This window comes from Pseudophryne corroboree, chromosome 3 (assembly GCF_028390025.1).
Source record: "Pseudophryne corroboree isolate aPseCor3 chromosome 3, aPseCor3.hap2, whole genome shotgun sequence".
Taxonomy (NCBI): domain Eukaryota; kingdom Metazoa; phylum Chordata; class Amphibia; order Anura; family Myobatrachidae; genus Pseudophryne; species Pseudophryne corroboree.
In genome coordinates this window covers 391,079,961-391,092,687 of record NC_086446.1, presented here as the reverse complement: position 1 = coordinate 391,092,687, position 12,727 = coordinate 391,079,961, and the positions used below count along the sequence as shown (strand labels likewise).

Here is a 12,727-nt window from a genome sequence, read left to right as displayed (position 1 = left end):
CTAGGAAACAACTGGTGGCAACTAAATCTAGAGCTATGCTGTTAGATCGAGATGAGATTTTGAAGAGGGTGAGGACCGTTGATCACCAGACCAGGTTTCCATGGGTCAATAAGTTTAGTAGGCAGTCAATTGTAACTGCCACAATCAGAGCCACAAACACAACCAGCCGTCTCCAAAAAAAAATTTGAGACTAAATAGAAAATTAGGCTGTATCAAATGTACGTGTGTAACCTGCCAATACTTACTCACTGGTGACTGTTTTTACCATCCCCATACGGGTAAGAAGATTATGATTAGACATCGGTTAACCTGCAATTCTACTCATGTAGTTTACCAAATTCTGTGCCCTTGCGGCCTATGTTATATTGGAAAAACGCAAAGAAAATTTAAAGAACGCATGACCTGTCATCGTTCTGCTATACGTAGCGCTCTTGAGACAGGTATTAGTGAACAGCCTGTCGCTAGACATTTTGCGCAATTAAAACATCCTATTTACAGTATCCATTACAGGATGATTGACCACGTCCCTTTGGATATTAGTAGAGGGGATAGGGCCACCAAGTTGCTTCAACTTGAAGCAATATGGATAGTTAAACTGGATGTAACGCATCCTAAGGGACTTAATGAACAGTTTTCCTACTTCTGCTTTCTTAAGTGAGTATAGCATTTTGTTGTGGGCTATCAAGCAACATTGTGCTACATTGTATCCTTGCTACAGAAGCTTTGAAGTTCATGCGGTTATACTACCTATTTGTATTAATTTTGCTCAGCTGTGTTGCCTTGGTGATGGTGATACATTCACAATGTGCTGGCTCAGCAATTGTACGTCATGTACTCATCAGCCCAACGGGTGTGCGGCCCCGGGCATGGAGGCGGGTTTTCATGTGGTGCATTGTATAAAGGTATGTTTTTTTGTTTGATGTTTTAATAAAGCCTGACGACAGTGGCGCAAACCACTGAAACGTTGCGAACTACACTGGAAGTGTGAATCGTGTTTCTTTTGCCGAGAGTGCCACGTCCTGCTTGTATATTTATTTTCTTTACAGAGGCACCCACCTATTATGCATTTAGCTTTTTGGAGTGCCGTACCTACTTGTGTATATGTGTGTGTCACAATACCACTGGCACCGCGGATGTATGAGTGCTGTGGGTTCTTGCCTATTGTTTATATAAAATTTTTGTGGTCGCACTCTTTCTTGCACCCCTATTGTCCATATGTAAATTAAATGTTAAGAAATTCCCCAGGTGTTTTAACTGATATGCTTGAGTGTGGTTCCTGTCCCTTTAAAAGAGTGGGACAGGGCCTAAACACATGATATAAGAATGCTGTGTATTTAAAATCCAATAGATGCCTGTGAGCATTGCTCAGATTTGTGTAAGTCAGTGTAGGGACTGACCAAATGGGAATGGCCGTGAAGGGGCTGGTCAGCTTAACAAACTATTGCAATATTTTGGAACTAACATTCCCTGAATTCAGATGAATTACAGTTTGAAGTGTTAATATTAGGCGAGTGCTGAATTTGTAGGATTTTTTTTATTTAAATAGTGTGGTCACAATACCACTGGCACCGCGGATGTATGAGTGCTGTGGGTTCTTGACGATTGTTTATATATATATATTTATTTTTCTTCATATTTATGGTGCAAAGCCTTTCTTCTAACTTATTAATTTACATTACAGTGCTCAGATGCTCTGAGACCAGTTCATTATGCAGACTCGTATTAGTAACTTCCAGCCAGTGAGATGGAAGCTGACCTAGTCTATGGCTGCATGCTAAGTAGCAAAGAGATAACCATACCAGTCCATCGGACCCCAGTCTTGATCTTCTGGGACCTCTATGATTTCTTCCATTGATCACGTCTCCCTTTACTTCAAAGTCATACTGAAAGGAAAGAAGTTACAAATGCGGCTTAACAAACAAATGCCATTATGAGCTATAAAACCTTATTTGCTATAAAAAAAACCTAATACATGTACAGTGTGTTACAAAACTTGATTCAGTAGTAATTTGTAGGTAAGACTTTGGTATGAACTGAACATGCTAACAAAATAGAAAGGAGAGATACCCCGTTGCGCAAGAAAAAGCACATGTAGAAAAATTGAATAAAACAACCCTAAATGGGTAATAAAGGTCCAAATTTTTTAGGGTAGTTAAGAGTTCTCAAAATTCCTTATTTGCAGGTCTTTTTCTTCAAAATATGAAACTCCACTCCAGCATATGTACTTCTAAAAGGAAAAGGACTTAGTGCAACACCATTTGAAGTCTAAATTAGGACCTTTCAATAAAACATCTCACATACATTTAGAGAGGTTGTCCCATACAGTTCCCCTTGGAGTCACCTGAACAGCCACCTGCTTAACGTGTCTCGGACCAAAAGAATGTTCTAGAGTATGATATTCTAGAGTAGGATATAAGGAACCAGTGGACTTATGGAGGAATCCACGTTACAATGATAAGGGCTAATGGAGAACCCCACATAGGGAAAGGTATTACCCCTCTAAAAATTGGAAGATAATTGATTCCCCAAAACATCAGAATTCTCCTTTTTTAGAAAGGGGTACTTTGAGACCCGCAAAATGGAGATAACAACTAAACTAAAGAATAAAAAAAAAGGGAAAGAGGGGAGGAAAGAGAAAGTCCCTCAATAAAAAAAGGTGATAAGAACAAAGCGAGAGAGGGAAAAAAACACAGACATCGGTGTAAATGGAGAGGTAGTTCTACCAACACCTTGTGAGAAGGGAACTACAAAAATCTATAACTTAAGTAATTATGAACTAAATGCTTATGAGAAATCAGTCCTTGAAAAGTCTCAAATTCGCCGCCGCAAATAGATGTGATAAATTTGAAGCACATGTTGATATAGAGAAATTTATTAGACGTCATACTGTACATTAAAAAGGTACTTTGGAGAGACGTCAAATGGGGGGAATAATGGAGACCAGTATAGAACCAAAATTCAAAAGGAAGTCTACCTTTTACCCCAAACATAAGAAGGGGAGTTTTATAGAGTCATTTGAAAAAGCTGTCAAGGCCGATTTAGAAAGTATTGAGCTTAAGAGTAATAAGAAGTTCAATCTACCAAAGGATCAGAGGAATGCCATCAAAACAGTTAGCAGTAATAAGGATATAGTGGTTAAACCGGCGGATAAGGGGGAGGGAGTGTGATTATCATGAATTTAGAGGATTACAATGGGGAGGTGATGCGGCAACTAATGCATAGGACTACCTACCAAAAACTTAGAGCAAAATCTAAGTGTGAATATCATTTAAAAAAAACTAAGTCTTTTTAGTGCTGTATCTCACAAAAAGGATCATCATTGAGGAAGAACGTTTATTCATGATCATAGAAAACCCATCCATACCAGTTCTCTACATTCTTTCCAAAATCCACAAAGATAGGGAAAAACCCTCAGGTCGACCAATAGTTGCAGGAACTAATTTGTGTCTGTCTAACCTATCCTGTTTTACAGATTACATATTACAACCTATGGTTAAAATCACAAGATCTTATTTGAAAGATACAATATCTACTATTAATAAATTAATGATGGTGGAATGGAAACCAGATTTTTTATTAGTTACTGCGGATGTTACATCCCTTTATGCAGTGATAAACCATGAGTTGGGTCTTCAGGCTATAGCTTACTTTATGGAGAAAAATATGATGATGGAAGATAAAAAGAACTTTGTTTTAGAAGGTCTCATTAATTCACCACAGTAACTTATTTTGGTTTAATGATTTGTTTTACTTGCAGTTGACTGGAACTGTGATGGGCACCAGACTGGCACCAAGCTATGCCAACCTTTTTATGGCACACTGGGAGGCACAACAGGTGTGGAATGGTCATGAGCTTGGTACCAGTCTGGTGTCATGGAATCGTTATATAGACGATATTTTATTCATATGGAGTGGGGATCGTACTTCATTGGATGCCTTCTGTAAACATTTGAACAGTAATAAGTCAAATGTACAAATAACATTTAATGTGAGGTGGAAGTTAACTTCTTAGACTTAGGCATCTATATTCAAAATTATACGATCAAGACCAGTAATTACATTAAATCTACAGACTGCAACTCCTTTATCGACTACACCAGTAATAATCACAGTAATTGGCTAAAAAGCATCCCTAACAGCCAGTTCCAACGAATCATGAGGAACTGTACGGATGTGGAAGTATACTGGGAACAAGCCTATAAACTACAAGACCAGTTTAACAAAAAAGGTTACGATACGGAAGTAGTCGAAGCAGCGATGAAAAATAGTGGTAAAAGTGATCGATCAAATATGTTAACTAAAGGTAGCAAGGAGAAAAAAATCCCCTATGGTTGAAATTCTCTTCATCACAGGTTATAATAGCCAACGTAAACAAGTGGAACGAATAGTCAGACGCCACTGGTCTATTTTGGGCAAAGACCCATTATTGAAGGAATATATATTCGAATTACCAAGATTTATATAAAGAAGGGCAAGAAATATGAAGGAAAGTGTTGTAAAAAGCGCAGTAACAGCACCTAGGATGTTGACTAGGAATTTATCAAAGGGCTTCTACAGATGCGGCACATGTATAATGTGCCGTACATGTAGAAGCAGACACAACAAAATTACCAAAAATAGATCTGCTCAAACTAATCGAACTTATAATATCAAGGAATTTGTATCATGTAATATGTAAAATATTGTGTGTATTTATTGGAGTATTCTTGTGGCTCTCAATATGTGGGACGAACCACACTTATGTTAAAAACACGTATGGCTGAACATGTTCGAAACATAAAAAAAGGGGTTAGAAACCCACAATGTTTCCCTGCATTTTAAAAAATATCCACAAATGCAACATTAACAGTTTGGTCAGTTTTTGTGGAAAAAAAATCTATTACATCCAATTGGAAAACCAATGATGGGGAAGCAAAACTGGCCAATGCTGAAATGAGGACCATATACAAATTTAGAAACCTTAAACCCAAGGGACTCAACGCGGAGTTCAAAATTAAATTGTTCTTATGATATAGGAATGTCCAATTTACTATCGAACATAGTACAATAATGAATAATATGTTTGATGTAATGTACAGTTGTGCTCAACAGAAACTACCCAAATGACCCTGATCAAAAGTTTACATACCCCAGTTCTTAATACTGTGCATTGCCCCCTTTAACATCAATGACAGCTTGAAGTCTTTTGTGGTAGTTGTGGATGAGACTCTTTATTTTCTCAGATGGTAAAGCTGCCCATTCTTCTTGGCAAAAGGCCTCCAGTTCCTGTAAATTCTTGGGCTGTCTTGCATGAACTGCACGTTTGAGATCTCCCCAGAGTGGCTCAATGATATTGAGGTCAGGAGACTGAGATGGCCACTCCAGAACCTTCACTTTATTCTGCTGTAGCCAATGATAGGTCGACTTGGCCTTGTGTTTTGGATCATTGTCATGTTGGAACGTCCAAGTACGTCCCATGCGCAGCTTCCGGGCTGATGAGTGCAAATTTTCCTCCAGTATTTTCTGATAACATGCTGCATTCATCTTGCCATCAATTTTGACCAAGTTTCCAGTGCCTTTGTAGCTCACACATCCCCAAAACATCAGCGATCCACCTCCGTGTTTCACAGTAGGAATGGTCATCATAGGGCTTGTTGACTTCTCTCCAAATTTAAAATTTATGGTTGTGGCCAAAAAGTTAAATTTTGGTCTCATCACTCCAAATGACTTTGTTCCAGAAGTTTTGAGGCTGGTCTCTATGCTGTTTGGAGTATTGTAAGCGGGATGCTTTTTGGTATTGCGTAGTAATGGCTTTCTTCTGGCGACTCGACCATTCAGCCCATTATTCTTCAAATGCCTCCTTATTGTGCATCTTGAAACAACCACACCACTTTTTTTCAGAGAGTCCTGTATTTTCAGCTGAAGTTATTTGTGGAATTTTCTTTGCATCCCGAACAATTTTCCTGGCAGTTGTGGCTGAAATTTTTGTTGGTCTGCCTCACCGTGATTTGGTTTCCACAGAATCCCTCATTTTCCACTTCTTAATTAGAGTTTGAACACTGCTGATTGGCATTCTCAATTGCTTGGATATCTTTTTATATCCCTTTCCTGTTTTATACAGTTCAATTACCTTTTCCCGCAGATCCTTTGACAATTCTTTTGCTTTCCCCATGACTCAGAATCCAGACACATCAGTGCAGCACTGGATGAAAGATGCAAGGGTCTTTCAGGAGTCCAGAAACTCACTGACCTTTTATACACACACACTGATTACAAGCAAACAGATCACAGGTGAGGATGGTTACCTTTAGTAGCCATTCAAACCCGTTTGTGTCAACTTGTGTGCATGTTATCAGGCCAAAATCTCCAGGGTATGTAAACTTTTGATCAGGGTCATTTGGGTAGTTTCTGTTGTCATCATGATTTAAAAAGAGTAAACACAGTTGTTTGACAATAAATGGCTTCACCCAACCACTAACCATGAGTGAAAGAAATGTCTGTGAGTTATCATTCATATTCTCTGACAAATGGCCAGAAAATCACAAATTCTGCTAGGGTATGTAAACTTATGAGCACAACTGTATATATACAGCCATATGATGTTGTTAAAATGTGTATAAGGAAATAGAGGATTAAACCACTAATTGATATTTTATTCCTTTTTCATAAGTCTGTTTATATCAAAAGACTGATCGGGCATTAAACAACAATATGCGTTCCACCAGAGGTACCCGCACTTCCTGTTTGTGCTCGAAATACCGGAAGTGCATTGCCGCGACTTCCGGTTTCAGAGAAAAGATATCACAACAGCGCTGGTTATCTATATATGTCATTGTATGTGGAAATTCTGAATCCTGTAACCGTTGATGTCAGAAAGAAACCTTTCAAGGAACATAGGGAACAGTACCTAGGTGAGTGTTCCCCATGAGGGAAAGGATGATGTCCACCAAAGTGTAGATGGCTTTACATGTGAAGATTTAAAGAAACCTTTTGATGCACGCATTTTATTTATAGAAGGACATCCTGGCAGAAACCCCTGGGACTGAGATTTACATTATCTAGCAGCGCTTGTGGACCTCTGAAATTTTTTTGGTTGTACATATTGTTCGTGAGGTGGTGCTCTTGAGAGTTTGGTGCTGAGCTGCAGCTAGGGCGCAAGTTACTCTTTTTTCCAAGTATTGTATATTGAAGAGGTGGTTAGTTTCCAGCTGTGCTGAGGCAAGCGAGCTGAAGATATCGATGAAGAGGAAAAGAAGGAGGACGGTATGATCTAGTTCAGAATAAGAGAAGATATCCAAGAAAAGGGAGAGGAAAAATAGGAGGGAGCTATTATCTGATGCAAAAATTAAGAAAAAGGCCAGTCATGGCAGAAAGATGATCATTTCAGACTCCTCTGAGGAGCAACTGCCACAAGGTCCCAATCGAGGAGAGGACTAGATGTTCAAAGCTTGTATGTGGGGTACAGTTCCTCCATTCCAAGTGCATAATCCATCATAACCTCAAGCCAGAGAACATCCTGGTGGCTGGAACGGCACATATTAAGATTGCAAACTTCGGTCTCACACTTGAGAACATCCTTGGACACCGGAGAGAAATTTGCTTAGCTGGAACATGTGGTTACATTGCTCCTGAAGTGTGTCCTGGCAAGGAGTACAATGCCATTGCAGACTTGTTTTCATTTGGTGTCATAATGACCCAAAATGATCATCAGAAGTCTTGATTACCATCCTACAAGACTTCATGCACTTACCACTGCTGTGAAAGACATAATTGAAGAGCTCCTCCAGAAAGATCCTGACAGATGACTTGGAGTCAATGATAACATACATCACTGCGCATTCTTCCAGCCGGTCAAACCACCATCCTTACAACGAGCCACCATCCTCATCTCACTCTGACTTCATTCTAAGCCACCTAGAGACAATTAAGGGGCAGCAGAGGCCTGTAAGCGACGAAAAACAACAAAAGAGCAAGGACGATTGAGAGGTTCTCTAAATCGACCTGGAGAATCCTCCCAAAGGCAATCGGCCTATAAGAACGTCAGTTGAGGCCACAGCACTGCTGGTTAACAGAATGGAAGACTGCATCATATGAAAGAGAATGATAAGCCCAGCAGAAGGAGGAGCTCAGAAGACTAAGCTTTGAGTTTTTCTTTAAGCTCCTGGTCATTTTAAACCTTTTTGTTTTGTTAGGTTGGGATCAGTTTAGATGGTCATACAGGGTGGGTTGGTGTAGGGAGAGATTAAGAATCTTTATATATTTTTGATAGTTTTAGATGTGAAAAACATTGTTAGAGATAAATTTATTTTAATGTTTTACCTTTAGATTTTAATATTTAAAGAAAGTTTATACACGTAGAAGTAGGTAGGTAGTTCGTACTCCTAATAGTAGTTTATATAACAGACCAATACCATAGAAATAGGTGCGAGACTGGTCGGATGGAAGGGGAGGTTGGAGGCCGGATATATTTAGGGTTATTTAGATTTATTCATAATAGAATAACACCACAGAAAAAGGTGTGAGATTGGCAGGCTGAAAGGGGAAGTTGGAGGCCGGATAGATTTAGTGTTATTTTTTTTTTACCCTTTATCATATGTATTTTTTAGTATTCATCGTACGTTAATACATTTTTAATATTCATAACAGAATAACAAAATAGAAAAAGGCGTAAGCCTGGCCGGCTGGAAGGGGAGGTTGGAGGCCGGATAGATTTAGAGTTATTTAGATTTCTACTGATTTTCACATTTTTTTTTAATTCAAAGTAGGTTAACACATTTTTAATATTCATAATAGAATAACACCATAGAAAAAGGCGTGAGACTGGCTGGAAGGGGATTTTTAAATCATTACTTTAACCCCCAGTTATTTTGGGTAGTTTTGCAGGTTGCTCCCCTTGCTGCTTGTTCGTAGGAGGAGAGATGCAGCACTGAAGCAGGAACAGAGTGACATCACCATTGGCTCCCCTGGCAAGATGCACAGTCCCGGATATAGACAAGCAGCAAGGGGAGCAACGTGCACAACTACCAAAGATCACCAGAGGTTAAGGTAGGGAAAACATAGCGAAGGTTAGACAGAGCCCAACTTCATGTTTACCCCTCCATAAAGGGCTGATTAGCCTATTGTGGCCCACTAGACCAGTCCCACCAATGCTACCCCACTGCTCCGTCTAAAAGCACACGGAAGTGACTGAGCCGGAGCATAGTTGTCAGGTCTGTAGTTTTGTCTGTCCCCGGAGGGGGCACTAGTGGGTCAGTGTAGATGTGATAGACGAAACGAGGAGGCTGAAGAAAAGTCCTGCGCATGTGCGCTTGATATTTATTATCACACAGAGGTCACACAGCAACTGAACAAACTGATAAACAGATGAGTGGAAACAATTGATGATGGACTTGGAAGTCAGCAACAACAGAAATGATGTATGAATGGTAACTGGTATAACGGATGACAGGAATAATGAATGATAACTTAATCCGATGAAATAAGTATTCAAAAAGTCACTGATAACAAATGAGTAATGAAGATGAACTTGAAGCTTGATATAAACGGTAATGGCAATAATGAAATCAGATGCAGCAAACGAAACTCCGGTATATAATGAATAGCAATAAAAGCACACAGTCTCTGTAGAAGCACACGTTCTTTAAGCCAAGCAAGGCCCAAGCAGGAGACCGTTCTAACACAGCAAGTTGTTAAGTGCTGAATGCAATGCCCAATGCTAGATGCTGGTAATTAGGTGCACAGGCTGAGTAATTAAAGAACACCTGGAGAAAGTCTCTTACTGCAAGTTGTGGCAGACTGTGGCTAGAGTTTGTAGCAAACTGAAGACTGAAGATGAAATAACGGAATGACAACAAGGAAACCACTACAAACAGGAACACAGGAACCAGGAGAACTTGTACACTGAAAGTGACTCGTTGTCCGAGGCGATGAGACTGAGCCACGGACTGGAACTTATACCCCTTGCTCTGCGGTGATTGGTTCCTGGGCTCTGTGTGCAAACACCTTGCAGGATTGGATGTCCAGATCAGCTGAGTGCAGGTGTCATGGCGGCGCCCATGCTGAACAGACGCCGGCACACAGCGGGCACACACTGGATGTGGTTCAGGGGTACTTAGCAACACTGAACATGACGCTCGCGGACAGTGCATTCATGCAGCCGCGACTGGGGCCGTGACCTCCGGAGGCCTGCACACCAGTGCGCTGGCCAGATGCTGCTGAACACCGATTCCGGACAATAGTTCAGTATTCAGTTAGCATTTTGCAGAGGAACACAAATCCAAGAAACGCAGCAGTCAGGCCAGCAGATTAGGAATCTGACCGACCCGACAGAAAGGCTTACCCACTAACCCGGTGGCAAAAAAACGCCCCTGGTCACTGTTCTATGCACTGCATATGTGTTTCGGACAGCTTCTGGAAAGTACCCTGTATTTTATATAGAAACTACTCAAATACCTTGGAATATGAAATGCAGTAGATTAAATAAGTCTAGAGCACCTGGAACAGAGAGCCTGGGCTGGGCAGTTAATATATACAATTCACCTTGACACTTTAAAATAACTGCGGAAGGGGTTGGAGGTAGTTTTAGCGAAAGGAGAAAGTATTCCCTGTAACTGCAGCTTCCAATTTGTCCCCCTGTTCCCAACACCGCCTCTGCGGTGTCTCACTGTTCCCGTCTAGCTGTGATGGAGACCCAGTGATATCACTGATCATATGGAAAGCCTAAGTACTTAAATATTTTGATAATGTCCCTTGAAATGTTTATTTATTTCAATATACTGTACTTTGATAAGTCCTTCCTGATTAAAACACAATAACCCAAAATGTATGGAATAGTGTTTGCGCTTGGAAATGATAAAAATAAAGTTGTTGCAATTTGCTGTAACCTTACCTTAACATCACTATGGGAATATAGCCCAAAATATAAGTAGATATTCAAGTCTGCAATCTGTTCAATTATTCTGAGCAGAAGTTTTTTTTTGTTCGCATCAAATATTTACTGTTAAGTATAATTAAATATATAGTAGAGTGAGATTCTTTAAGTGACTATCTTGTATTTTATTCAGAAGGTAGTGGGAAACAATTATATTCAATCTGATAGACAGCCTATCTTTCCCTAGACAGCAAATTGTGCTAACAATCAACTTGCTAGGCACAATGCTCAGAATAAGAATCTGCTGTCTTGGCCTATGTTCAGACCACATGAAAATACATTTCCAGCTTTTGGTCAGTAGACATACATTACAGTTTGGTTGTTGAGGGGGAAAAAAACTTGAAATAAATACAAGAAGTTCAAGCTCTGGTCAAGATTTTGTCCAGATCCTTTTCTAATTCATTAATGCGCTAGAGATGTGCAGAGAATGTAACACAATAGGATTCAAGGCTTAAAATGAATTTGAAATTGAGGTGTTACATCTGAAAGTGGAACAAGTGGCTCCCTTATCTCAGAACTGCAAGAAAAATAACAGCAGTAGAGGTTGTACATTAAAAACAGTATCTATGTTCTCTTCTACTTTCCTATATTTAGTAAGTAAGGAAGGACAAGGTAGCCATCATATGGAAAGTGTGTGCAGCTACACAGCCAGCCAAGAATACTGGTGTAAGACTTGGTGCCCCTGACTAACCTTGTTGGATTTCACTGTTCTGGAAGCATGTATTGATTGTATGGGATCAATAGCTGGAGGGTATTCTAATCCTTGTAGTGCCATACTGGAGGATACTAAGGTGCCTACAGGTGAGTAGGCTGTCAATTTTAAAATACATGAATATATCACTTAAAGTGGTGCTATTATATAATGTAGGAAGACCATAGCAGAACGGTTTTGACGTGGCTGGTTGCTTACCATATAATTGCAAATGTATGTCACAGAATCCACTGCTATTTATTATTAGGGAGTATGTAAGTCTCTTGCTTACCCATTGCAGAGTGCTGGTGGAATTTGTTTTGTTAATGTTGTCTAGATTAACCCCTCCTTACAAGTACCTGCGATGGGCCAATAAATTGACTGAGAAACTTCCATTCTTTATATCACGGATTTGTCCCTTTCTCATCTCTAGGGGGGAGAGCCAGTAGGAGCATTCAGTACCACCCATGTCATTTTTCTGGTTATTTCTTTTTATTAAGTACTTTATTGTTTTGGAATCACTACATGACCATCTAATACAGGGGTGGCCAACCAGTCAGAGACAAAGAGCCAAGAAATCGTGTTAGGTATATCAAAGAGCCGACTTCGAGCCGAAGACGCACTTGCAAAAATGGGGTGTGACCTTGTGCCTGCTAGGCCACGCCCCTAGTATACATTGAAAAAGACAGATCCAACATAAAATACAACGAAAAAGCCACTTCTACATCAAATAATTGATAAGCCAGATCCGCATAATTTATTTTGAAAAAGTCAGATTCACATAATACACTTCAGTTACCCCATGTGTCACTGCAGCCAGTTCCCCCCATGTGTATTTGGCTCCCTCAGTTCTCAGTATACGTAGTGCTGCTGCATGTCTGGCTGGAGTGCAGCGGTTTACAGATCTCTTGTGGTGACGTGACTGAGTGTTGGGAGCCACATTTGAATAAAGAAAGAGCTGCATGTGGCTCAAGAGCCACGCGTTGGCCACCACTGATCTAATACATAATCAGCATATCCCAAACTGTCCGTCGGAACTGGTCAGCAGGGTGCAGCAAGTCAGCGTCCGACATCACCGACCCTGGGCCCAACACACCCCGTTTTGTAAAACAGACCCAGTCGCCACC

General features: G+C 40.2%; 1 protein-coding gene across 2 annotated transcripts in view; it reads right to left on the bottom strand.

Annotated features, from left to right (window-relative positions):
• The window catches only part of BRCA1 (BRCA1 DNA repair associated), a 373,734-nt gene that overhangs the window by 80,891 nt on the left and 280,116 nt on the right, over positions 1-12,727 (bottom strand). For both annotated transcript variants that reach the window (XM_063960070.1, XM_063960071.1), the window contains exon 19: positions 1,800-1,883. In XM_063960070.1, coding sequence (XP_063816140.1) covers positions 1,800-1,883 — 84 coding nt within the window. The remainder of the gene's footprint in view (positions 1-1,799; positions 1,884-12,727) is intronic.